At 41.2% G+C, this 24,431-nt stretch overlaps 1 protein-coding gene across 3 annotated transcripts in view; it reads left to right on the forward strand.

Annotated features, from left to right (window-relative positions):
• Nucleotides 1-24,431, forward strand: part of btbd11b (BTB (POZ) domain containing 11b) — a 312,209-nt gene that overhangs the window by 252,913 nt on the left and 34,865 nt on the right. For all 3 annotated transcript variants that reach the window (XM_061917820.1, XM_061917821.1, XM_061917822.1), the window contains exons 4-5: nt 21,518-21,670; nt 23,377-23,542. In XM_061917820.1, the coding sequence (XP_061773804.1) occupies nt 21,518-21,670; nt 23,377-23,542 (319 nt within the window). The remainder of the gene's footprint in view (nt 1-21,517; nt 21,671-23,376; nt 23,543-24,431) is intronic.

Consider the following 24,431-nt stretch of genomic DNA (forward strand, 5'->3'; position numbering starts at 1 on the left):
TGGGGTCGCGGGGGGCGCTGGCGCCTATCTCAGCTACAATCGGGCGGAAGGCGGGTGTCACTAAGATGACATATCAAAACAACACTAAATTAAAGTGCACATTTTGTGCAGAATGCCACTACAAAAGTAAAAAACAAATAAAGTGCACTTTTGTGCATGACGTCACTAAGATCCATCCATCCATTTTCTGCCGCTTATTCCCTTTTGGGGTCGCGGGCGGCGCTGGCGCCTATCTCAGCTACAATCGGGCGGAAGGCGGGTGTCACTAAGATGACATATCAAAACAACACTAAATTAAAGTGCACATTTTGTGCAGAATGCCACTACAAAAGTAAAAAACAAATAAAGTGCACTTTTGTGCATGATGTCAGACAAGATATTTCATTAATTGTCCAATAAAAATGAGCTGCATAATAGGAAATCAAATAGTGTATGTCCTTCGTTCTGTGGTTGGTTCCCGCGGACGTTATCTCCTTCTGTGGTTGATTTTTTTTTTTTTTCATACGATGTTGATCTGGAAATTGTTGCTTTGGCATTTTGTTGGTGTGGCACCGAACAGAGATGTTGACATGCAGAGTTTCAAGCACTCTTGATTTTCTAGCGGGTGACTTTCCAAATGCCATCCATCCATCCATTTTCTACCGCTTATTCCCTTTTAGGGGTCGCGGAGGGCGCTGGCGCCTATCTCAGCTACAATCGGGCGGAAGGCGGGGTACACCCTGAACAAGTCGCCACCTCATCGCAAGGCCAACACAGATAGACAGACAACATTCACACTCACATTCACACACTAGGGCCAATTTAGTGTTGCCAATCAACCTATCCCCAGGTGCTACAAATTAGCAGTGCTGCTACTTTTTGTAGCAACGCTTTTGCCGCATAATTGTTCAACATATTAAAGCCAAGCCACCGCCAGACGATGCACCTCATGCTGTTTTTCTGGGAATTAATCATTCCTCCATGTAACATACGGAACGCATTGTGATGCGCGGAGATGTAACCCCCAGATGCCGTGGCATCAGACAGGCAGGATTGCAGGTAAGAAGCTGATTTTAATATACAAAAGATAAAAGAACACTGGTGTAAACAGAAAAGAAAGAGAGTGCCTACGCACGGAAGCTAACGCTAATATTAGCAGAGAGTCACGTGACTGTTGCGTGTAGCAAACCATGAGCCAAGAACAAACTGAGGAAGAATGCAGTCTTAAATATCCATCCATCCATCCATTTTCTACCGCTTATTCCCTTTCGGGGTTGCGGGGGGCGCTGGCGCCTATCTCAGCTACAATCGGGCAGAAGGCGGGGTACACCCTGGACAAGTCGCCACCTCATCGCAGGGCCAACACAGATAAACAGACAACATTCACACTCACATTCACACACTAGGGCCAATTTAGTGTTGCCAATCAACCTATCCCCAGGTGCATGTCTTTGGAGGTGGGAGGAAGCCGGAGTACCCGGAGGGAACCCACGCATTCACGGGGAGAACATGCAAACTCCACACAGAAAGATCCCGAGCCTGGATTTGAACCCAGGACTGCAGGAACTTCGTATTGTGAGGCAGACGCACTAACCCCTCTGCCACCGTGAAGCCCCCAGTCTTAAATACTAAAACAATAATCAAAAACAGGTGTGAGACAGAAAGTCAGTGCAGGTGGAGCAAATGAGAAACCATTGAAACGAGATCAAACAGGAAGTGCACAACCCAGAACAGGAAGAGTACAAAAATAATAATCAAAACACAAAAAGGGACTCAAACATAGACTAAAGATGTGATCCGGGAACCCGATCACTACATTCTATTCGTTACCAGATTTGCACCTTCTTTCTTTCGTATTACCACTCGCAGTGCACCGTTAGCATCACAGCTAATGTTACCCATGTAGCTACTTTTCTGCTCGGGGAGGGGGTGTGACGTTGCACACGTGAACTAAGTAAGAAGGTGCGCTTGTTTTAAGTCTCTGTGAGAAGGAGAGACAAGAAAGAGTGGGAAACGCATGCAGTGTATTGCCCGCAGCTAAAAGCAACTGTGTGAGAACTTATACTCAAATATCACCATATAGTCATTTTCTATATCGCACAGAGACAAACCCGCGATATATCGAGTATATCGATATATTGCCCAGCCTGAGTGTTAATATTCTAACAACGAGGGGTGTGGGGAAAAATCGATTCGAATACGAAACATATCTAATCGAATACGTTGTGCGATTCAGAATCGATTCTCATTTTAGAAAAATCTATCCATCCATCCATCCATTTTTTACCGCTTATTCCCTTTCGGGGTCGCGGGGGGCGCTGGCGCCTATCTCAGCCCGATTGTAGAAAAATCTATTTTTATTTATTTATTTATTTTTTTTTTAAATCAATCCAAAAAAACACTACACATCAATACCATAACAATGCAATCCAATTCCAAAACCAAACCTGACCCAGCAACACTCAGAACTGCATTAAACTGAGCAATTGAGAAGACACAAACACGACAGAACAAACCAAAAGTAGTGAAACAAAAATGAATATTATCAACAACAGTATCAATATTAGTTATAATTTCAGCATAGCAGTGATTAAAAACCCCCATTGACATCATCATTAGACATTTATATATATATATATATATATATATATTAAAAAAAAGAACAATAGTGTCACAGTGGCTTATTTTTGGTTTGTTTAATAGTTAAAACAAATTTACAAAAGCTTTTTTTTTTTTTTAAATCTACTACTCTGCTTGCATGTCAGCAGACTGGGGTAGATCCTACTGAAATCCTATGTATTGAATGAATACAGAATCGTTTTGAATCAGAAACATATCGCTTTTGAATCCAGAATCAAATCGAATCGAAAAAAATCGATATATTATCGAATCGTGACCCCAAGAATGGATATTGAATCAAATCGTGAGGACACCCAGAGGTTCGCAGCCCTACTAACAACCCTATAATATTCTAAAACATAGGCGCAATCAACAATCTCTTAACAGGAAGAGAACCAGACTCAAATTCAAACCCTAATCATTTCTAAACACTCTTTTGTTGAGTCTTAAAGGGGAACATTATCACAATTTCAAAAGGCTTAAAAACATTAAAAATCAGTTCCCAGTGGCTTGTTGTATTTTTAGAAGTTTTTTTCAAAATTTTACCGGTCCCGGAATACCCCTAAACAAAGCTTTAAAGTGTCTTATTTTCGCTATCTTCGAAACCACTATCCATTTCCCTGTGACGTCATACAGTGCTGCCAATACAAACAACACGGCGGTTACCACAGGAAGATATAGCGATATTAGCTCGGATTCAGACTCGGATTCCAGCGGCTTAAGCGATTCAACAGATTACGCATGTATTGAAACAGATGGTCGGAGTATGGAGGCAGATAGCGAAAACGAAATTGAAGAAGAAATTGAAGCTATTGAGCAAATAGCTATTGATGCTATTCGGCCATAGCATGGGTGTACCTAAAGAAGTGGCCCATAGCATGTCTGCCTTATTAGCATCGCCGGTAAAATGTGCGGACCAAACGATAAGGACTTTCGCATCTTGTGACACTGGAGAAACTTAAATCCGTCGATTGGTAAGTGTTTGTTTCGCATTAAATGTGGGTATCTAGTTTCAAATGTACATACAGCTAGCGTAAATAGCATGTTAGCATCGATTAGCTTAGCATGTCAGCATCGATTAGCTGGCAGTCATGCCGTGACCAACTATGTCTGATTAGCACATAAGTCAACAACATCAACAAAACTCACCTTTGTGATTTCGTTGACTTAATCGTTGCAAATGCATCTGCAGGTTATCCATACATCTCTGTGCCATGTCTGTCTTAGCATCGCCGGTCAAATGTGCAGACACTCAATGGGGGTCTGGCGGCAGATTTCTTGCCAGTGGTGCAACTTGAATCCCTCCCTATTAGTGTTGTTACACCCCTCCGACAACACACCGATGAGGCATGATGTCTCCAAGGTTCCAAAAAATAGTCGAAAAAACGTAAAATAACAGAGCCGAGACCCGGTGTTTGTAATGTGAAAAGGAATATGGCGGGTGTGTTACCTCGGTGACGTCACGTTCTGACGTCATCGCTAAAAGACCAATAAACAGAAAGGCGTTTAATTTGCCAAAATTCACCCATTTAGAGTTCGGAAATCGGTTAAAAAAATACATGGTCTTTTTTCTGCAACATCAAGGTATATATTGACGCTTACATAGGTTTGGTGATAATGTTCCCCTTTAATATTGCTGCTAAGGAAGAAAAATAAGCAAGGTCGTTGTTTGATGTTTATTTTCTTAAACATATACTCAAATGTTCAGAACAATCTTTGTTAGATCAAGCAGATAGCAGGGATTGGTGTTGATTTATCCGTCTCAACCTTTCTTCACATCCTGTAGCTTGTAAAAATAGTTTATGTTTGATGATCCCCAGTACAGTAACTTAAAACCACAAGACCGCTGTGGGACTTTTCTCATTGGCACATTTTACACCCCTGCACAGAATATGCCCCCTTTAAACTCAGCATATATATAACTGTAGACGCAACTGGTAATGCCGTTATATCACCCCACAGTGTTCATGCACCTCTGCAAACTGATTTTATTACTTTTTTATCCTGTGGCGAACCAGATATATACCCAAGGACCCAAAGAACTGCTTTATAAAAGTACCATTTTCCATTATAATGAGTCCTTTAAATGACCTGAAGAGTTGCAGGAAGGAGTCCTTGCAGCAGCCTCAGCGGTAACAAGCCCAGTCAGTATTGATTGATGCTGCAGTGAGACCCTCTCTGTATGACCGAATGATGTAAGCATTGGCAGGGTTTCCATGTTGGTATTTCCCTTATTGGCTTAAACTGTACTTTTGTGCTGTATTATTGGTGGTATTGTTCATGTCAGAGCAAAAGTAGGCACGGAACAGTCCTCTCAAATGATGGTAGGTGGAGCTCATAGTGTTCTTTTATGGCATTTATACCTCGGGCTGTTCCGTAAATCCTCCAGAAACCTGTGTCATTACCACTATGTGCTCATTTATGCCCCATAACATTTGTTGGGAAAAAAAAAATCACAATTTAAACTGTGCTTTAGCCAAAATGTTTAAAGGCCTACTGAAACCCACGCAGTCTGATAGTTTATATATCAATAATGAAATATTAACATAGCAACACATGCCAATACGCCCTTTTTCCATCCATCCATCCATCATCTTCCGCTTATCCGAGGTCGGGTCGCGGGGCAACAGCCTAAGCAGGGAAACCCAGACTTCCCTCTCCCCAGCCACTTCGTCTAGCTCTTCCCGGGGATCCCGAGGCGTTCCCAGGCCAGCCGGGAGACATAGTCTTCCCAACGTGTCCTGGGTCTTCCCCGTGGCCTCCTACCGGTTGGACGTGCCCTAAACACCTCCCTAGGGAGGCGTTCGGGTGGCATCCTGACCAGATGCCCGAACCACCTCATCTGGCTCCTCTCGATGTGAAGGAGCAGCGGCTTTACTTTGAGTTCCTCCCGGATGGCAGAGCTTCTCACCCTATCTCTAAGGGAGAGCCCCGCCACACGGCGGAGGAAACTCATTTCGGCCGCTTGTACCCGTGATCTTATCCTTTCGGTCATGACCCAAAGCTCATGACCATAGGTGAGGATGGGAACGTAGATCGACCGGTAAATTGAGAGCTTTGCCTTCCGGCTCAGCTCCTTCTTCACCACAACGGATCGGTACAACGTCCGCATTACTGAAGACGCGGCACCGATCCGCCTGTCGATCTCACGATCCACTCTTCCCCCACTCGTGAACAAGACTCCTAGGTACTTGAACTCCTCCACTTGGGGCAGGGTCTCCTCCCCAACCCGGAGATGGCACTCCACCCTTTTCCGGGCGAGAACCATGGACTCGGACTTGGAGGTGCTGATTCTCATTCCGGTCGCTTCACACTCGGCTGCGAACCGATCCAGCGAGAGCTGAAGATCCCGGTCAGATGAAGCCATCAGGACCACATCATTTGCAAAAAGCAGAGACCTAATCCTGCGGTCACCAAACCGGGACCCCTCAACGCCTTGACTGCGCCTAGAAATTCTGTCCTTTTTACGCCCTTTTTAGTTTACTCAATTACAATCTTTAATTTCCCGGGAGTTTCGTCTTCGAAACGTCGTGTAATGATGACGTGTACACAAGACGTCACGGGTTTTTAGGAAGTATGAGCGCTGCGCACACACACAGCTAAATGTCGTCTGCTTTAACGGCATAATTACATAGTTTTTTGGACATCTGTGTTGCTGAATCTTTTGCAATTTGTTCAATTAAAGGGGAACATTATCACCAGACCTATGTAAGCGTCAATTTATACCTTGATGGTGCAGAAAAAAGACCATATATTTTTTTCACCAATTTCCGAACTCTAAATGAGTGAATTTTGGCCGATTAAACTACTTTCTGTTTATCGCTCTGGAGGGATGACGTCAGAATGTGACGTCTCCGAGGTAATACAGACGCTATTTTCATTTTCGACCCATTGTAAACATTGGGTCTCAGCTCTGTTATTTTCCGTTTTTTCGACTATTTTTTGGAACCTTGGAGACATCATGCCTCGACGGTCTGTTGTCGGAGGGTGTAACAACACTAACAGGGAGGGATTCAAGTTGCACCACTGGCCCGAAGATGCGAAAGTGTCTGCCGCCAGACCCCCATTGAATGTGCCAAAGTGTCTCCACATTTTACCGGCAATGCTATGACAGACATGGCACAGAGATGTATGGATAACCTGCAGATGCATTTGTAACGATAAAGTCAACGAAATCACAAAGGTGAGTTTTGTTGATGTTGACTGCCAGCTAATCGATGCTAACATGCTATGTTAATTGATGCTAACATGCTATTTACCGGCGGTGCTAAAGCAGATATGGCACAGAGATGTATGGATAACCTGCAGATGCATTTGCAACTATATTACGTTTCCTTCCACCCACATTTAATGCGAAAAAAACACTTACCAATCGACGGATTTAAGTTGCTCCAGTGTCACAAGATGCGAAAGTCCTGATCGTTTGGTCCGCACATTTTACCTGCGATGCTAACGCAGCTATTCGGCCATGCTATGGCTATGAATAGCGTCAATAGCTATTCGCTCAATAGCTTCAGATTCTTCTTCAATACTTTCATACTCCAACCATCCGTTTCAATACATGTGTAATCTGTTGAATCGCTTAAGCCGCTGAAATCCGAGTCTGAATCCGAGATAATGTCGCTATATCTTGCTGTGCTATTCGCCATTGTTTGTGTACATTGGCAGCACTGTATGACGTCACAGGGAAATGGATAGTCGCATCACAAATAGCGAAAATCAAGCACTTTAAAGCTTTTTTTAGGGATATTCGGAGACCGGTAAAATTTTGAAAAAAACTTCAAAAAATACAACATGCCACTGGGAACTGATTTTTATTGTTTTTAACCATTTTGAAATTGTGATAATGTTCCCCTTTAATATTGGAAAAGTCACAGTAGAAAGATGGAGTTGGGAAGCTTTAGCCTTTAGCCACACAAACACACGGGGATTCCTTGTTTAAAATTCCTGGAGGTGATAATTTACTATGGATCAGAGCGGTCAAGCGAACATGAAACACGACGGAATGTCAACCAGCAGGTTTCGGTGAGAAAATTTTGGTTAAAAAGTCGCTTCTCACCGGAGAAAAGCTGAGCTTGTGCCGTCCATACAGCTGCCGTTTACTCCCCTGAGACACTGAGCGTCAACACACCCGTGGACGTACACCTCCGACTATCAGGTACTATTTAACTCACTAAAACACTAGCAACACAATAGAAAGATAAGGGATTTCCCAGAATCATCCCACTAAATGTGTCTAAAAACATCGGAATCCGTCCCAATGCAATCGAGTTTTATTTTTTTAATTTTTTTCTAGTCCGCCGCTATCAATATCCTCAAACACAAATCTTTCATGCACGCTCAAATTAATGGGGAAATTTTTGTTTTCTCGGTCCGAATAGGACTTTTTGTGGGAGGCTCCCATTATAAACAATGTGAATATATGAGGAACTTCGACTTCCAGTAGAGGCAGGGCTTTCGTCATAGCACCGAAAGTTGCGAACTTTATCGTGGATGTTCTCTACTAAATCCTTTCAGCAAAAATATGGCAGTATCGTGAAATGATCACGTATGACACATAGAATGGACCTGCTATCCCCGTTTAAATAAGAAAATCTCATCTCAGTAGGCTTTTAACACTTTGAGTGTCTGAATTAATTAAGCAGGCTTGTACTTATAAGCAGCAAGACCTTGAACTGCTCATGAACTTAATTTCCTTTCAGATTTATGAAGGGGTTCCTTGCCTCCTAATAAGGTGTTTTGCATTATTTTAATGAGGCCAGTGCACCCAAACGTGTGACACGGCTGCTTTCACTTAATGATGAATACTAATACGTCCACAATAATCACCATTGAGAGATTTGTAACCATGGACGTAACTTGTCCCCGGCTGCACATTTTCAAAACACAGTTTTTGTCCCCTGCACTAAATATAATGCTACCCTATTAAAGGGAGACAAGTCAAACACTAGGGCCAGGCGGAAAAATGGCCACACAGTCTGAAGCGTGACCCAAAAGCTCATTGATTGTCTTTCTTGGGCTGCCTATTTGCCAACATGGCATTGAGTGAATAAGAACGCAAATTGCAACTAAACTGTTTGAGATTCCTGGTCGAGCAAAATGGATTAAAAAACAGTTATTTGTTCCAGTGGACACTGTTTGATTCTCAGCCAGAACATAGTAGGTTAACATAAACTAAATCATGATGCAATCTTAAAAAAAACTAAATAAACTTATTTATTTAATTTTATCAATTTTGTTATTTTGTAAAAAAAATTAATTATCCATCCATATTACCGGTACTCCAAAAATCCATCTAATGCTGTACAAAATCCACCTCTGAAATACAAACGGTGTGCCTGTTTTTTAAACTAATGTGTGTCACGTTCTGTGTAGGTATCTTCATCAGGCTCCAGTTTTGAATCTCAACAAATTTCCCTCAAAACGTTACATAATACATGTATCATCAAACATTGAGTGATATCAAAGATTTATTATGGAGTTTGCATTGTTACTAATCAAAGGTACGTACTGCATGTTGCAAAAAGGTGTTTTCCATTTTTAGAATGTGATCAAATTTTGGCTTTGAGAGATGACATTCTGTTCATAACTTTTATGGACAGAATTTCTAGGCGCAGTCAAGGCATTGAGGGGTTCCGGTTTGGTGACCGCAGGATTAGGTCTCTGCTTTTTGCAGACGATGTGGTCCTGTTGGCTTCATCTGACCGGGATCTTCGGCTCTCACTGGATCGGTTCGCAGCCGAGTGTGAAGCAGCCGGAATGAGAATCAGCACCTCCAAGTCCGAGTCCATGGTTCTCTCCCGGAAAAGGGTGGAGTGCCATCTACGGGTTGGGGAGGAGACCCTGCCCCAAGTGGAGGAGTTCAAGTACCTCGGAGTCTTGTTCACGAGTGAGGGAAGAGTGGATCGTGAGATCGACAGGCGGATCGGTGCGGCGTCTTCAGTAATGCGGACGTTGTACCGATCCGTTGTGGTGAAGAAGGAGCTGAACCGGAAGGCAAAGCTCTCAATTTACCGGTCGATCTACGTTCCCATCCTCACCTATGGTCATGAGCTTTGGGTCATGACCGAAAGGATAAGATCACGGGTACAAGCGGCCAAAATGAGTTTCCTCCGCCGTGTGGCGGGGCTCTCCCTTAGAGATAGGGTGAGAAGCTCTGCCATCCGGGAGGAACTCAAAGTAAAGCCGCTGCTCCTTCACATCGAGAGGAGCCAGATGAGGTGGTTCGGGCATCTGGTCAGGATGCCACCTGAACGCCTCCCTAGGGAGGTGTTTAGGGCACGTCCAGCTGGTAGGAGGCCACGGGGAAGACCCAGGACACGTTGGGAAGACTATGTCTCCCGGCTGGCCTGGGAACGCCTCGGGATCCCCCGGGAAGAGCTAGACGAAGTGGCTGGAGATAGGGAAGTCTGGGCTTCCCTGCTTAGGCTGCTGCCCCCGCGACCCGACCTCGGATAAGCGGAAGATGATGGATGGATGGATGGATATCCATCCATATTGCCAGTACTCCAAAAATGCATCTAATCTTTTCAAGCCACGCCTCCTGTACAAAATCCAGTTGTGCACTCTTCCCCCACTTCTAAACAAATGATGTGCCTGTTTTTTAACTCATGTGTGTCACGATTTGTGTAGGTATCTTCATCAGGCTCCAGTTTCAGCAAGTTTCCCTCAAAACGTTACATAATACATGTATCATCAAACATTGAGTGATATCAAAGATTAATTATGAAATTTGCATTGTTACTAATCAATAGTACATACTGCATGTTGCAAAAAGGCGTTTTCCATTTTTAGAATGTGATCAAATTTGGCTTTGAGAGATGACATGCGAGTTGATGTTTTACTTAGTCCTGTCAAAAATAAACTGTGAAATCATGTGACCAATCACCAAAAAACACAGCATTAATCATGTATAAACACACAATAGCAATGCATTCCTTGTCTACCATAACCGTGGATGGTTACCTAGAAGGCGGCGCAGGTTACTATACGGTCAAGGATAGAAACTAGAGATGCGCGGATGGGCAATTATATCATCCACCCGCCGTCCACCCGAACCAACATTTTATCAGAACCGCAACCGCCCGCCACCCGCCCGTTGAAATACATCAGAGGTCGGCCACCTTCACCACTCACCGAGCTATTTAAACCTGTTTCACAGAGTAAAGAAGTCAATGGGAGCCGCTAACGTTCTCACGAATATCCAATGATGTTCATCCTGATGACAAGAATAAGGTCGTGCTGTGAAGCCATTGCCTTTGACACCTTCAACAACATGTTCAAACCGATTGTAAGCCCGGCAACATGCTGTATATAGCTTCAGCAATCACATGTTCAAGATTGAAAGGTATACTGGGTGATACAGAGTACACTGATGGTTGTGACATAAACAATTTTAACACTCTTTCTAATATGCGCCACGCTGTGAAGCCACACCAAACAAGAATGACAAACACTTTTCGGGAGAACATCCTCACAGTAACACAACATAAACGCAATGCAACAAATACCCCGAATCCGTTGCATCCGTGACACTGCCTGAATCTATTTTACACCCCCGCCCACCTTACCGACACATGTGTGTCTGCGGAAACTGCACACAACATGTTGCTGGACTGTCAAGCAGATCGTACATGCTTTAGAAGGCGACAAAGTCAATGGCTTCATAGTGAAGTGAAGTGAATTATATTTATATAGCGCTTTTCTCTAGTGACTCAAAGCGCTTTTCATAGTGAAACCCAATATCTAAGTTACATTTAAACCAGTGTGGGTGGCACTGGGAGCAGGTGGGTAAAGTGTCTTGCCCAAGGACACAACGGCAGTGACTAGGATGGCGGAAGCGGGAATCGAACCTGCAACCCTCAAGTTGCTGATATGGCCACTCTACCAACCGAGCTATGCACGCCCTAATACTTATTAACTGGGTGACTGCCGGCAGTCATTCTAGAGAATGTTCGAGTCTCCTATTGTCTTCTTCGCTTTGTGACACGGGTCCTAAATGGCTCTTTGAATGGTAAAGGATACCGATCCCTGAACCATGTACATCAAATATTTCCGAGTGGTTCAACCGCCACCCGCCCGAATCTAATTAAAATCTATTTTTTCGTCATGTCAACCGCACCAACCCGCAATTTATCCGCGGATTCCGCAGATGAGACCGCAAACCTCGCATCTCTAATAGACACTCATGCAAATATGACTGAGGAGAATCTGATTGGTGTGTTCACTGGCGAATTTAGTTTTAAAATACACCCGACAGTACTTAAAGGCCTACTGAAAGCCACTACTACCGACCACGCAGTCTGATAGTTTATATATCAATGATGAAATATTAACGTTGCAACACATGCCAATACGGCCTTTTTAGTTTACTAATTTGCAATTTTAAATTTCCCGCGCAGTCTCTTGTTGAAAACATCGCGGAATGATGACGCGTGCGCGTGACGTCACGTACTGTCAGGACATATTAGCGCAGCACCATTTGCGGATAAAAGTCGTCTCTTTTCATCGCGCAATTAAACAGTATTCTGGACATCTGTGTTGCTGAATCTTTTGCAATTTGTTGAATTAATAATGGAGGAGTCAAAGTAGAAAGATGGAATTGGGAAGCTTTAGCCTTTAGCCACACAAACACACTATGATTCCTTGTTTGAAATTCCCGGAGGTGAAGCTTTACTATGGATCAGAGCGGTCAAGCGAACATGGTTCCCGACCACTTGTCAACCGGCAGGTTTCGGTGAGAAAATTGTGGTAAAAAGTCGCCTCTTACCAGAGATCAGCTGAGCTTGCGCCGTCCATGCAGCTGCCGTCGACTTCCCTCAGAGACTGGCCTCAAGACATTCGTGGACACACCCCTCCGACTATCAGGTACTATTTAATCTCACTAAAACACTAGCAACACAATTGAAAGATAAGGGATTTCCCAGAATTATCCTAGTAAATGTGTCTAAAAACATCTGAATCCGTCCCAATGCAATCGCCTTTTATTTTTATTTTTCTAGTCCTTCGCTATCAATCTCACCATCCACGAATCTTTCATCCTCGCTCAAATTAATGGGGAATTTGTCGTTTTTTCGGTCCGAATAGCTCTTGCTGCTGGAGGCTCCCATTATAAACAATGTGAGGACGTGAGGAGCCCTCACCCTTGTGACGTCATCGTCTGCAACTTCCGGTAAAGGCAAGGCTTTTTTTTTCAGCACCAAAAGTTGCAAACTTTATCGTTAATGTTCTCTACTAAATCCTATCAGCAAAAATATGGCAATATCGCGAAATGATCAAGTATGACACATAGAATGGACCTTCTATCCCCGTTTAAATAAGAAAATCTCATTTCAGTAGGCCTTTAAAATAAAACCACAGTAATTAGCACACAATGCAGCAAAGGATTCTCTTAATATCAACAAATGATAAGTTAAAAAACAACAACATAAAAAAGCAGCAGTTTGCAGGAATGCTACAAGTGCTTTGACAACAAGGAGAGGACAACAAACAATGTCACCAACAATGCTTATGTAGCAGCTGCGATTAATCGCATTAATCAAAACTCAAAGGTGTAATTGCCATATTTTCTGGACTATAAGGTGCACTTAAAATCAATTTTTTTTCTCAACACTCGACAGTGTGCCTAATGTAAGGAATAATTCTGGTTTTGCTTACTGACCTCGAAGCAATTTTATTTGGTACATGGTGTAATGAGAAGTGTGTACAGTAGATGGCAGTCAAACATAAGAGATACGTGTAGAATGCAATATGATGGCAATATGACTCAAGTAAACCCCAACATTGTGTACGTTCCATTGAAAATATAGAACTCTCACAACGGGGTCGTATGTTTTGGCGGGGTCATTCTCTCAGCAATGCAGAACGGACAACTACGGACGACAGCGTGAGGTAGGAGATGATTTATTTATCAAAAATCATCCAACTACAAAATAACAGGCAAACAACAAAAGGAAAGCGCGCCGTTAGCACAAGAAGCTAAAAAACTAAAACTTAGCGCAGGAAACGTAGAAGCCTGGACTACGGACATGGAACACTGACAAGCTGTTGCATGAACAAACAAAACTTACTTGGACATGGCATGAAGCGAACACTTGGCATGAACTTGGAATCAGACACGAACCGAACAATGACGCCAGGCCGACTGACTGTTAAAGACAAGCTTAAATAAAGCCTCTGATTAGTGCTCTGGAAGCAGGTGAGCGGGCAAACACTAATCAGAGACCATGGCAACCAAAACAAACTCAGGTGTCACAAACAGGAATTAAAGGAGTCCAAAACCAACAGAAAATACAAAAACATGATCCGGATCATGACAAGAACATAACACACGGTGCTCAAAAATCCATCAAAATGTTTCCGTATGACTTTGGTAAGCTATGAAGCCGCACCACTTGGAGGATTGTACTGTGCTTCAACATACGAGTATTATTATGGTGTGTTTATAAGGTAAGACATATTATCTGGTGTTTTGTTTTGCAGAACTATGCAAAAAGCAACTTTTCTTTCCTTTTGGTACCTGCTGGTCTGTATTTGGGATCTGCATGAATCCTGAAAAATTGTGCACATCCGCCTTTGTAGTCCGATAGGCTTCTTCTTTTTCTCTGTCTTCTTGTTATGGGACATGTATCCTCCGCTGTTGCCATTTGTAATATGAAGTAATGTAAAGTTCTTACGTATATCTGTCAGTAAACTCACCACAGAAAGCGCTAAAACACACCGGTGTAGTAAATTCACATTATTCACCCAAGTAACTCTAGTTACTAGAGCAGGGGTCACCAACCTTTTTGAAACCAAAAGCTACTTCTTGGGTACTGATTAATGCGAAGGGCTACCAGTTTGATACACTACTAAATAAATTGCTAGAAATAACCAGTTTGCTCAATTTACCTTTAATAAATATATATATATATATATATATATATATATATATATATATATATATATATATATATCCATCCATTTACTACCGCTGATTCCCTTTCGGGGTCGCGGGGGGCGCTGGCGCCTATCTCAGCTACAATCGGGCGGAAGGCGGGCTATATATATATATATATATATATATATATATATATATATATATATATATATATAAATGGGTATTTCTTTCTGTCATTCCTTCGTACATTTTTTTTCCTTTTACGGAAGGTTTTTTGTAGAGAATAAATGATGAAAAAAACACTTAATTGAACAGTTTAAAAGAGGAGAAAACACCAAAAAAATTAAACTTCAAATTTGAAACATAGTTTATCTTCAATTTCGACTCTTTAAAATTCTAAATTCAATCGAAAAAAAATAAAGAGAAAAACTAGCTAATTTGAATATTTTAGAAAAAAAATAATAATTTATGTAACATCATTAGTAATTTTTCCTGATTAAGATTAATTTTAAAATTTTTATGGCATGTTTTAAATAGGTTAAAATCCAATCTGCACTTTGTTATAATATATAACAAATTGGGCCAAGCTATATTCCTGACAAGGACAAATCGTTATTTCTTCTAGATTTTCCAGAACAAAAATGTTAAAATAAATTCAAAAGACTTTGAAATAATATTTAAATTTGATTCTACAGATTTTCTAGATTTGCCAGAATATTTTTTTTGAATTGTAATCATAATAAGTTTGAAGAAGCTAAAATGAAGAATTAAATTAAAATGTACTTATTATTGTTTATAATAAAAAATGTTTTACTTGAACATTGATTTAAATTGTCAGGGGAAAAAAGGAAGGAATTTAAAAGGTAAAAAGGTATATGTGTTTGAAAATCCTAAAATCATTTTTAAAGTTGTATTTTTCTCTAAAATTGTCTTTCTGAAAGTTATAAGAAGCAAAGTAAAAAAATAAATGAATTTATTTAAACAAGTGAAGACCAAGTCTTTAAAATATTTTCTTGGATTTTCAAATTCTATTAATTAAAAATGTCGAGCAAAGCGAGACCAGCTTGCTAGTAAATAAATAAAATTTAAAAAATAGAGGCAGCTCACTCGTAAGTGCTGCTATTTGAGCTATTTTTAGAACAGGCCAGCGGGCGACTCATCTGCTCCTTACGGGCTACCTGGTGCTCGCGGGCACCGCGTTGGTGACCCCTGTACTAGCGAGTTCCGGTTGGATGGTTATTTCGCGGGACACATTTCCGGCCTTGTAGTTGTTCCCAGATGAGGAGATGCTGCTCTGTTATTGATTTAAGTAAAGTCTGGATGTCATTAAACAGTTAGCTCCATCTTTTGACACTTCTTCCACTCTCGTCCTTGCACGCTACACCGCTTAAACAAAGATGACGGGGAGAAAATGCTGCCGAAGGTGAGCCACGTAAATAAGAAAGCTACTGTCAGAAAGCAGCTTGAAGATGATCTTTAATACACAATCCATGCAACATTTTGACCAAAGAACCACCATTACATGTTATGTCGACCACTTGAATCCGCTTGAACTGAACTCTCGCGGCTGTGTTGGAGCCACTATGGATTGAACTTTCACAGCATCATGTTAGACCCGCTCGACATCCATTGCTTTCGGTCCCCTAGAGGGGGGGGGTTGCCCACATCTGAGGTCCTCTCCAAGGTTTCTCATAGTCAGCATTGTCACTGGCGTCCCACTGGATGTGAATTCTCCCTGCCCACTGGGTGTGAGTTTTCCTTGCCCTTTTGTGGGTTCTTCCGAGGATGTTGTAGTCGTAATGATTTGTGCAGTCCTTTGAGACATTTGTGATTTGGGGCTATATAAATAAACATTGATTGATTGATTGATGAAAAGGAAGTGTTTTCAATTTAGAACAAAATAATAATAATATGACTCCTTTAACGCACCCTATATTTCGGTGTGCCTTATATATGTAATAAGATCGAAAATAGACCGTTCATCTGCAGTGCACCTTATAAACTGGTGCACCCTACGGTTTTGGAAAATATAGTAATCAGATTTTTTTTTTAGAATACTTATCAGCAGTCACATAGTGCGGTCAAGTGATTGTTCAAAGCTTTCTACTGAAGTCCCGCTGTGGTGTATTTTGAAGTGAAATTTACCAGTGAGCAAACCAGACTCTCCTCTTTCATCATCGCACTAAAGTATGCATCGACCTGGTCATCGGCCGCACAACAACCCACTCCACCTTTCAGGTGACCATTGAGGTAAAAAAAAAAAAAAATACATAAATTGTGCTATAAATTTTTTGTGTTCTTACTTGATTTGTGATTAATCCATAAAACATATTATGATTGTGATTACCGTAACTTTGATAGCCTCTGTTTTAATATGTATTAATGACTGCACAAGTGAAAAAAAATCACATTTGTATGCATAGCACTCTGTCAGTGAAGGTCGAAATACTTCACCATGCAAACATACAGTATGTTTGCATGCAGCCCATATGTATATCCATGCATATGGATTATATTTGGCTGTAGGAAAGACTGAGAATGTGCAAATAATAGTAGGAGAACAGAATCTGGTGTATATTCAGGATCATTTTTCACTCATGCATACATTCATTTCAAGTCAGTCTCCTTTTCATATTGATTTGGCTCTGTTTATGTTTGAATTCCACTACGCTCCTCAGCTATATGCTGTAAACAGCACGGTCAGAATCAACCATATGGAGGTCATTCTCTCCATCTGTTTTAGCACGACTGCTCACATGCATACCACCTTCTATAAAACAATTCTGGCATGTGATAATCATGCGCTCCATCTGCTTCGAGTCTTATTTACACGCTGCAACTGTTTTTTTTAATTTGTGATTGTGTAATCCCTGCATGTGACAAGAAATAACCACTTTGATACATACATTTTATGCATTATTGTATTATTTATGTTTCTGCTGGTTGGTAGTGCAGCCATGCCTGGTTCGATCCCCAGTTTACGCCATCCCCGTCACGTCCGTGGTGTCCTTGAACCAAACAATTCACCCTTGCTCCTGATTGGGTAGTGGTTAGAGCCTTGCATGGCGGCTTCCGCCATTAGTGAGTGAATGGGTGAATGTGGAAATAGTGTCAAAGCACTTTGTGTACCTTGAAGGTAGAAAAGTGCTTTACAAGTTGTGACAGTAGCTTGCTGTCGTCATGTGGGTTGTGTGGACCACCCAGGAAGGACATCGCTTTTCAGCACAGGTTTGACTCCTTGTTTTTTCGGCAGCTTGGATCGCTCTTTCAGCTCCTCTCCACTGCTTGCTCCTCAGTCGCTCTTTCTTTGATCGCTCCTGCGCTGCATCTGCTGCGGACACTCCACCTCCCTTCTTTATCTTTCCTCCTTCTCCCCTTTTATACTCTGCGAGGAGATACGTAGATTGTGAGCTGGTGTGTGAGCCACGCACCTAATTTGGATTGCAGCGGCGTTGCTCCCGGCACGCCCCGCCTCTCCGTTCCGCCACATTCTCCGCCTCCTTGCCGCCATCTTGAGCAGGGCTACAGCGTGTCCTGCCCCGCTGTCGGCCCGTCGGCTCCGATTAACTTGTATGATGACTGCATTATGCTGATAGTATACAGTATATTTGTACCAGGATGTGTACTATGGCTATGAGCTGTTGTTGTTTTTTTCCCTCGGCCTCAGTCTGGACCCCCTCTCCAGGGCCCAGGCTTAGACCGATTTTTTTATTTTATTTTATTTTATTTTGCTGGAAGCCGGCAGACCTGTCAGCCATCCTGTTCTGTCTCCCTATAATGTTTGTCTGATCTTGAATGGGATTGTGCTGAAAATTTAAATTTTCCGGAAGGAACTCTCCTGACGGAATAAATAAAGTACTATCGAATCTAATCCAATCTAAATTTCCTCATCCACGAATCTTTCATCCTCGCTCAAATTAATGGGGAAATTGTCGCTTTCTCGGTCCGAATAGCTCTTGCTGCTGGAGGCTCCCATTAAAAACAATGTGAGGATGTGAGGAGCTCTACAACCAGTGACATCACACGCACATCGTCTGCTACTTCCGGTAGAGGCAAGGCTTTTTTATTAGCGACCAAAAGTTGCGAACTTTATCGTCGATATTCTCTACTAAATCCTTTCAGCAAAAATATGGCAATATCGCGAAATGATCAAGTATGACACATAGAATGGACCTGCTATCCCTGTTTAAATAAGAACATCTCATTTCAGTAGGCCTTTAATGTTCGTTCTGCAATGTTTTCACATCATCATGTCTCAACAGTATGGCTTTGGTGATCTTTGGTTTTCTACTCTTGGCTGGGGTCATCCTTTACTCAAACACTTATCTCACCGGCAATTTCTCGGAAATAACATATGCTAATTGTAGCTCGGGTGGATTTGTTTTTGAAAGCGCTCAACTTGAGTTGAGTGTGCAAGGGCTAATGCGGGGGTCGGCAGCTCCCCGCATGAATGAGAAATGGAAAAAGATGAAGAAAAAATCTATTTTTTGTTTTAATATAGTTTCTGTAAGAGGACAAACATGACACAAACCTCCCTAATTGTTATAAAGCAGGGGTAAGGAACCTATGGCTCTGGAGCCAGATGTGGCTCTTTTGATGACTGCATCTGGCTCTCAGATAAATCTTAGCTGACATTGCTTAACACGATAAGTAATGAATGATTCCGCTGATAACCATTACAGTGTTAAAAATAAATATAAAACATTCTCGTGCACTTTAGTCCATCCATCCGTTTTACACCGCACCTGTTCAAGAAGTCTCATTAATGGTATGAAGTATTTTATGTATTATTGGTTGGTTTCGGAATAACAATGTTATTTATTAAAAAGAATAAGAGACATTTTATACTCTAAAAATGTTTTTTACTTAAAAATGTACGCATTTAGTTGTATTCAGTGTTGAAAAATATTATATGGCTCTCACAAAAATACATTTTAAAATATTTGTCTTTCATGGCTCTCTCAGCCAAAAATGTTCCCGACCCCTGTTATAAAGTACACTGTTTGTATTAAACATGCTTCACTGATTGGAGTATTTGGCGAGCGCCGTTTTGTCCGACTAATTTTGGCGGTCCTTGAACTCAGCGTAGTTTGTTTACAATGTATAACTTTCTCCGACTTTCTAAGACGTGTTTCATGCCACTTCTTTTTCCGTCTCATTTTGTCCACCAAACTTAACGTTTTGCATGAATCCAAAAAGGTGAGTTTTCTTGACGTTATTGACTTGTGTGGAGTGCTAATCAGACTTATTTGGTCATTGGTTACCATGAATTGATTAACGTGGACCCCGACTTAAACAAGTTGAAAAACATATTCGGGTGTTACCATTTAGTGGTCGATTGTACAGAATATGTACTGAACTGTGCAATCTACAAATTAAAGTATCAATCAATCGCCTCGACTACTGTAACGTATTATTTTCGGGTCTCCCCATGTCTAGCATTAAAAGATTACAGTTGGTACAAAATGCGGCTGCTAGACTTTTGACAAGAACAAGAAAGTTTGATCACATTACGCCTGTACTGGCTCACCTGCACTGGCTTCCTGTGCACTTAAGATGTGACTTTAAGGTTTTACTACTTACGTATAAAATACTACACGGTCTAGCTCCATCCTATCTTGCCGATTGTATTGTACCATATGTCCCGGCAAGAAATCTGCGTTCAAAGGACTCCGGCTTATTAGTGATTCCCAAAGCCCAAAAAAAGTCTGCGGGCTATAGAGCGTTTTCCGTTCGGGCTCCAGTACTCTGGAATGCCCTCCCGGTAACAGTTCGAGATGCCACCTCGGTAGAAGCATTTAAGTCTCACCTTAAAACTCATTTGTATACTCTAGCCTTTAAATAGACTCCCTTTTTAGACCAGTTGATCTGCCGTTTCTTTTCTTTTTCTTCTATGTCCGATTCTCCCTTGTGGAGGGGGTCCGGTCCGATCCGGTGGCCATGTATTGCTTGCCTGTGTATCCGCTGGGGACATCTCTGCGTTGCTGATCAACCTCCGCTTGGGATGGTTTCCTGCTGGCTCCGCTGTGAACGGGACTCTCGCTGCTGTGTTGGATACGCTTTGGACTGAACTCTCGCGACTGTGTTGGATCCATTATGGATTGAACTTTCACAGTATCATGTTAGACCCGCTCGACATCCATTGCTTTCCTCCTCTCCAAGGTTCACATAGTCATCATTGTCACCGACGTCCCACTGGGTGTGAGTTTTCCTTGCCCTTATGTGGGCCTACCGAGGATGTCGTAGTGGTTTGTGCAGCCCTTTGAGACACTGGTGATTTAGGGCTATATAAGTAAACATTGATTGATTGATTGAATCAAAAAAAAAAACCTGCATGACTGCAAGCTAATTGATGCTGTCCAGCCAAATTTCTTCTCCCTACAAACCCCCCCCCCCCCCCCCCCCCCCTTTACTTCCGGGGTCATGATTAATACAGACGTTTTGTTAACGCTATATTATAAAAATATAACGCTATATTATAAAAATACAGACGTTTTTGTCTATATTATAAAAAAATGTAAAAAAAACAATTTACAAACTCAAGCTATGGGATGACATAAGAGGAAACGTGACTCCGGAAGTAAATGCGTCATCCCATAGCTTGTGTTTGTAATTTATTTTTTTTTTATTTATTTTTTTATAATATAGGGTTAACAAAATGTCTGTATATTTATAATATAGCGTTATAATTTTATAATATAGCGTTAACAAAACGTCTGTATTAATCATGACCCCGGAAGTAAATGGGGGGGAAGGTTTTTGTAGGGGGGAAGAAATTTGGCGTGACAATGCTAACATGCTATTTAGGCTAGCTATATGTACATATTGCAGCATTGTAGCTATATTTGAGCTCATTTGGTTTCTTTTAAGTCCTCTTAGTTCAATTTATATCTCATGACACACTATCTGTATGTAAAATGGCTTTTATTTTTTTGCGGCTCCAGACATATTTGTTTTTGTATTTTTGGTCCAATATGGCTCTTTCAACATTTTAGGTTGCCGACCCCTGGGCTAATGGAACACCTCTATCTCCCCCTGCAGGCCGTTCATGGTGCTGCCACCTCTGATGGAGTGGGTGCGTGTGTCGGTTGTTCACACCGAGCACAGGCGAAGCTTCTCTGTGGACAGCGACGATGTTCGGCAGGCTGCCAGGCTGCTGCTGCCTGGAGTGGACTGCGAGCCCCGCCAGCTCCGGTACAGCTGCAGTTCTTTTGGCTTCACAAAAAAAAAACACTGCAATCACACACTTATTCTTCCAGTGGTGTCCACTAGGAATCATATTTCCAGAGGTGGGTAGTAACGCGCTACATTTACTCCGTTACATCTACTTGAGTAACTTTTGGGATAAATTGTACTTCTAAGAGTAGTTTTTATGCAACATACTTTTACTTTTACTCGAGTATATTTATAGATAAGAAACGCTACTTTTACTCCGCTCCATTTATCTACAATCAGCTCGTTACTCGCTACTTTTTTTTTTTATCGATCTGTTAATGCACGCTTTGTTTGTTTTGATTTTGTCAGACACGCATTCAAAGTAGGAACTACGCATGCATGCGTTTCACCAATCAAATGCAGTCACTGGTGACGTTGGACCAATCAAACAAAACCAGGCGGTCACGTGACCGTCACACGTCGAATCCGACCTAAAAAAGTTGAAAAACTTATTGGGGTGTTACCATTTAGTGGTCAAGTGTACGGAATATGTACTGTACTGTGCAATCTACTAATAAAAGTTTCAATCAATCAATCAAAAGTGTAAAGGAAGAAATACACATTTTATTTCAACCGTACTTCGCGTCAAAAGCCTAAAGACTGATCGCACAGTTCCTGTCTTCACAATAAAAGCGCCGCTCCATCGCGCCTGCGCTAAGAAAATAAGAGTCTCCGAAAGCCAGCGCAAACAAGCGAGCAAGCTACGGAGTTTGCCGCCAATGTATTTCTAGTAAAGTGTATAAAAACGAATATGAAAGCTGGACGAATAAGATGCCAAAAACCAACGACTTTCATGTGGTATTAGACAGGAAAGAGGAACTTTTTTTCTCCTCCATTTGAAAATGTGGACATTATCAGCACTATACTGTCTGATGCCAATCAATACAAGTCATCAGAATCAGGTAAGACACCAACTTATATTCTTGTCTTCATGAAAGATAGGAATCTATATGTTAAACATGCATGTGCATTCATTAAAACACCTTTAACATGTCAACAAAAAACGGCAAAATAAATAACTATAAATTATATACTATATATATATATACTGTATATATATATATATATATATATATATATATGTGTGTGTGTGTGTGTGTATGTATATATGAGGTAGATCACCTCGACTTGGTCATTTATTAAGTAATTGATTAACGTTGGAAAACTTATTTGGGTGTTACCATTTAGTGATCAATCGTACAGAATATGTACTGTACTGTGCAATCTAGTAATACAAGTTTCAATCAATCAATCAATCGATGGATGCCTACTGAGCCTATGGTGCTGTTAAGTTATTGTGGCTCAATTTGCCTTAATTGTTTTATTTGAATGTATTATTATTTAATATATATTATTGTTTTAGTTGCTTAAGAGATATTCCTGGCTATGAATTTGCTCATTGCTATTTTTATGTTTTTGTGCATTATTTGTTGCCGTAATTATTAAACAAACAGGTTACTCATCAGTTACTCAGTACTTGAGTAGTTTTTTCCCAACATACTTTTTACTTTTACTCAAGTAAATATTTGGGTGACTACTCCTTACTTTTACTTGAGTAATAAATCTCTAAAGAAACAGTACTCGTACTTGAGTAGAATTTCTGGCTACTCTACCCACCTCTGCATATTTCTTGTACAAAATTAAAACATCCGACTTTCCCCGCTTTGTGTGCTTCAACCCTTCAGAACGGATGACTGCTTCTGCGCCTCGAGGAAACTGGATGCTCCCTCCACTGAGGCAAAGTTCCTGCAGAACTTGGGCTTCCATATGCTCAGCTGTGGACGCACAGACCTGGTGAAGCAGGCTGTCAACCTGCTGGGACCGGATGGTATCAACAGCATGAGTGAGCAGGTTAGAGACACAGTCATCTCGCTTTAATAATTCATATCCCGGCACATTTACACTCCGTGAACGTGCTCAGAAAGACTCACACAGCCCGTGGAACAGAAGATTATGTTTGCTCGGTAAACCGTGGCTGCTTCATCTCCGGAATTGTGTAGACACGTGAGCATGTAGTGTCTTGGCGCTTGTTATTGTTTTCCTGCAGCTTGGGGTTTGTATTAACGTTCATATCATGATTAAAACAACTGGACTTGAGTTTCTTTGTGGTTGAAAAGGTTTGCCTCACAGTCAAGAAAATCTACAAAACCCAAAACCAGTGAAGTTGGCTCGTTGTGTAAATCGTACATAAAAACAGATTACAATGATTTGTAAATCCTTTTCAACCTATATTCAATTGAATAGACCAGTGGTTCTAAAATGGGGGTACGCATACCCCTGGGGGTACTTGAAGGTATGCCAAGGGGTACGTGAGATTTTTTTTTAAATATTCTAAAAATAGCAACAATTCCAAAATCCTTTATAAATATATTTGTTGAATAAAACCAACAACATATGAATGTAAGTTCATAAACTGTGAAAAGAAATGCAACAATGCAATATTCAGTGTTGACATTTAGATTTTTTGTGGACATGTTCCATAAATATTGATGTTAAAGATTTCATTTTTTGTGAAAAAATGTTCAGAATTAAGTTCATTAATCCAGTTCGATTTCTATTACAATCCCCAAAGAGGGCACTTTAAGTTGATGATTACTTCTATGTGTAGAAATCTTTATTTATAATTGAATCACGTGTTTATTTTTCAACAAGTTTTTGGTTATTTTGATATCTTTTTTTCCAAATAGTTCAAGAAAGACCACGACAAATGAGCAATATTTTGCACTGTTACACAATTTAA

Source organism: Nerophis ophidion, linkage group LG12 (assembly GCF_033978795.1).
Source record: "Nerophis ophidion isolate RoL-2023_Sa linkage group LG12, RoL_Noph_v1.0, whole genome shotgun sequence".
Lineage (NCBI taxonomy): Eukaryota > Metazoa > Chordata > Actinopteri > Syngnathiformes > Syngnathidae > Nerophis > Nerophis ophidion.